The sequence below is a fragment of the Pyrus communis genome, chromosome 7 (assembly GCF_963583255.1).
Source record: "Pyrus communis chromosome 7, drPyrComm1.1, whole genome shotgun sequence".
Lineage (NCBI taxonomy): Eukaryota > Viridiplantae > Streptophyta > Magnoliopsida > Rosales > Rosaceae > Pyrus > Pyrus communis.
The window spans coordinates 5,234,321-5,237,484 of record NC_084809.1 but is presented as its reverse complement, the minus strand read 5'-3'; the positions used below and the strand labels follow the sequence as shown (position 1 = coordinate 5,237,484).

Sequence of the window (3,164 nt, the reverse complement as noted above, 5' to 3'; positions counted from 1 at the left end):
AATACAAAAGTGTACAAAAATGATTGTGCCGAAATATATAATTTACTTTTTTGTACCGAAATATTTGTACCTACATGATTGTACAGAAATATATTATAATGAACCTAAATGTATTATATTGAATTAATGTACCTAAATGTCAATACCGAAATGTATGTACCAAAATATACGTACCTAAATGTATGTACCAAAATATAATATATTGAATTAATGTACCTAAAAGTCAATACTCAAATGTGTGTACCAAAATGTACGTAACGAAATGCATTACATTGACGGAAATGCTTTATATTGAATCAATGTAATTATATGTTTGTACCGATGGATATACCGAAATATTCAAATGTATTAATGTACCTAAATGAAGAACATAAAAAATTGTTATCGGAATATATATTATAAAAAAATTAGTTCCCTAAATGTAGACATTAAAATATATTATGATGAATGAAATAAAAATTAAATTTAAATGTAATTAATACATTAAACTAAAAATAAAAAGATAAATAAAACATCAAAATATAACTAATAAATGATATGATTAAATGTACTAGGGACTAAAATTGGATTTTAATCTTACACAAGGTTATAGTCTAAAACTTATCTTTTTTAAGGATTAAAATGAAGTTTTCTATAAAAAAAAATCAAAAGTGCTGTGTAATTTGCTTCTCTGTAATACATTTAGCTTTGTAATTGATGGTCCTACTGCCGACACATACCAACAAGATAAGATTACTCAATCTAATAGATGAACTATCAAAATAGTATAAATATTTATATATAAGATTAATTTGAAAAAAGGGTTTGGCACAGAAAATGATAACATTATATATATGCTTTTGATGTACAAGAATATTCATCGTCGTGCATGGAAGAACCCTAATTAGTAATTAACGCGCATGGAAGCCCTACCTTTTGATCGGTATCTAAGATGTATAGGATAGTGCTATTTTAGTACGTAAAAAAATGGAAAACTTTAAATTAAAACAATGAAAAAGAATCTCAGTATCAACATCAACTACAAGAACATAAAAAACTACGAACACAAAGTGTAAGATTATTGAGCCTACGAGACCAAGAGATTCTACATGATATCACTAATGTCCACAGTACTCTCTGGGATTTCAAACTTTAACCAGCTGCTGCAGTAGCTTTCCTTCTCATCCTCTGTGCTGCTGTTTATGTATGTGCCTGATGAATTCAAAGGAGTCGGGCTTGAATAAGGCGTTGACATAACAGAATCGAAGCTTAAATTATGGTTCTTGTTGTAGTTTAATGATTGGAAATATAAATTTTCCGGAAAATCAGGATTGGGGCTACTAGAAGTAGTACTGCAAGGCACATAGTTTGGTTGGGAAACAGCTGTTTGATGATGATCGGTGCTTAAATTCGAAGGGACTATATTTTCTTGGGAAAGGGGGCAGCTCAAGTTGTTCATGTTTGGTGAATAGGCTTCCACATTGATCTGTTGCATCAGATGTTTTGCCATGTCGGCTGAAAAGTCTCCTCCTTGGATGAGATTTTGGAACTGATCATTGGATTGTAGAGGTGGGAGAACTTGATTATTTTGTTCCTGAGAACTGCAAATCTGGTTTTGATGGAGAGTATAATTTTGGGGACACAATTCCGGGTTTTCTTGTTTGATCGATAGCAGACTTGTTGCTAGCCTCAACAGTTCTGGATTAACAAGTGGTTGCTGCTGCTGTGTACTATTCAACAAGTTCGATAAATTGAGAAGTGCAGCAGCTGGGTTGTTGCACACATATGAGCTGAGAATTGAGGACAGATCAAGAAAATCGATGCGCGGAGCATGAGTCACTGGATCGATTCCCATTCGGAGGAGCCTTTTTCGGATGTGAGTGTTCCAGTGGTTCTTGATTTCATTGTCCGTCCTTCCTGGCAAGCGAGCTGCAATAGCTGACCATCTAACATTTTGAAAAAAGAAAATTGATCAGCAGATGTAAATTACTTCAATAACTTGTTTATGTATCAATTTGTATGGTAAATTAAATTGCAATTAAACATAAGCTTACTTGTTTCCAAGAATGCTATGTAGTTGGATTATAGTCTCTTCTTCCTCAAAGGAGATCCTTCCTCTCTTTATATCTGGTCTCAGGTAGTTAGTCCATCTAAGGCGGCAACTCTTCCCGCATCTCTGCAGTCCTATACAATTTATCACAACAAATCATCAATTAAACTGATAGTTCAAATCTCATCGATTACAGTCGTTGATTAACAAAAGGGAAAAAAAAAAAAACTGTTTGATGAGCACTATGTGTATTATACCTGCATTCTTTGGAAGGTTTCGCCAATTTCCCGGTCCATGCTTCTGAATATAGTTGACGAGCATGGCATCTTCTTCGGTTGTCCATGGACCTTTCTTGAGTCCATTTTTATCACAGCAAGGTGCTCTTCCCATATTGTCAGTGGCGCAGCTGGTGCTGTTATCTAACTTGATGTGGAGGTGGAGGTGGAGAGATGAGTTTGTAAAGGTACTTACTAGGAGAGAAAAAAGGTACTTTGTGACTTTGGAATTAGATTGTAGCTCAAGTCGCTGATCAAAAGGGAAGAGATGAGGCATTTATATAGTGGAAGGGAAGAAGTTTGAGAAACATTTTTGAAGTCAAAGGGATTTGGCGCCGGCCTCAGGACACATGTTCATTTATCTGCAGTACATGGAATATGAATACAATATGTATAATATTTAGTTATGTCGTAAGCCTACGTTAAAAAAAAAAAATAGAAAAAGAAAAAAATAAAGATTGAGCACATGTAAATTTAAGGGCATCATACTTTGATACAATTGTGCCACCGGAGAAGTAACAACAGTGATAATAATACAAACTAGGCTTTTGGGTTTTAGCCCTTAAGGGTTTGACCTTTTTTTTCTCCACGATTAAACCCTAATTTTGTAGTTTGTTAAAGTAGTACTCATGAAAAGGATTGGACGGTAAGGTTGTTAGATCTGCTATCAACATGAAGAAAAGCTTGATCTTCTGGTTTTGCAATTTCGTGTATTCATCAACTGTTTGATCATTTTCCTATCAACTTTCTGTTTAATTCTAAGGTTACTTGCTCATCAATGATTCAATGCTAGGAAGCCGAAGCTTATAACTTTATTTACGTAGGGCTCTCATCACCATTGTCAACGCTGCTGCCTGCTA

At 34.3% G+C, this 3,164-nt stretch overlaps 1 protein-coding gene across 1 annotated transcript; it reads right to left on the bottom strand.

The window, feature by feature from the left end:
* Positions 1-992: 992 nt before the first annotated feature.
* LOC137738670 (transcription factor MYB41-like) lies at positions 993-2,428 on the bottom strand. Its single transcript, XM_068478144.1, has 3 exons — positions 2,287-2,428; positions 2,034-2,163; positions 993-1,925 (listed from the first exon to the last, which is right to left on the bottom strand). Exons 1-3 carry the CDS (start codon positions 2,417-2,419, stop codon positions 1,085-1,087), a joined length of 1,104 nt encoding a protein of 367 aa, XP_068334245.1. The 5' UTR covers positions 2,420-2,428; the 3' UTR covers positions 993-1,084.
* Between the last annotated feature and the right edge of the window lie 736 nt (positions 2,429-3,164).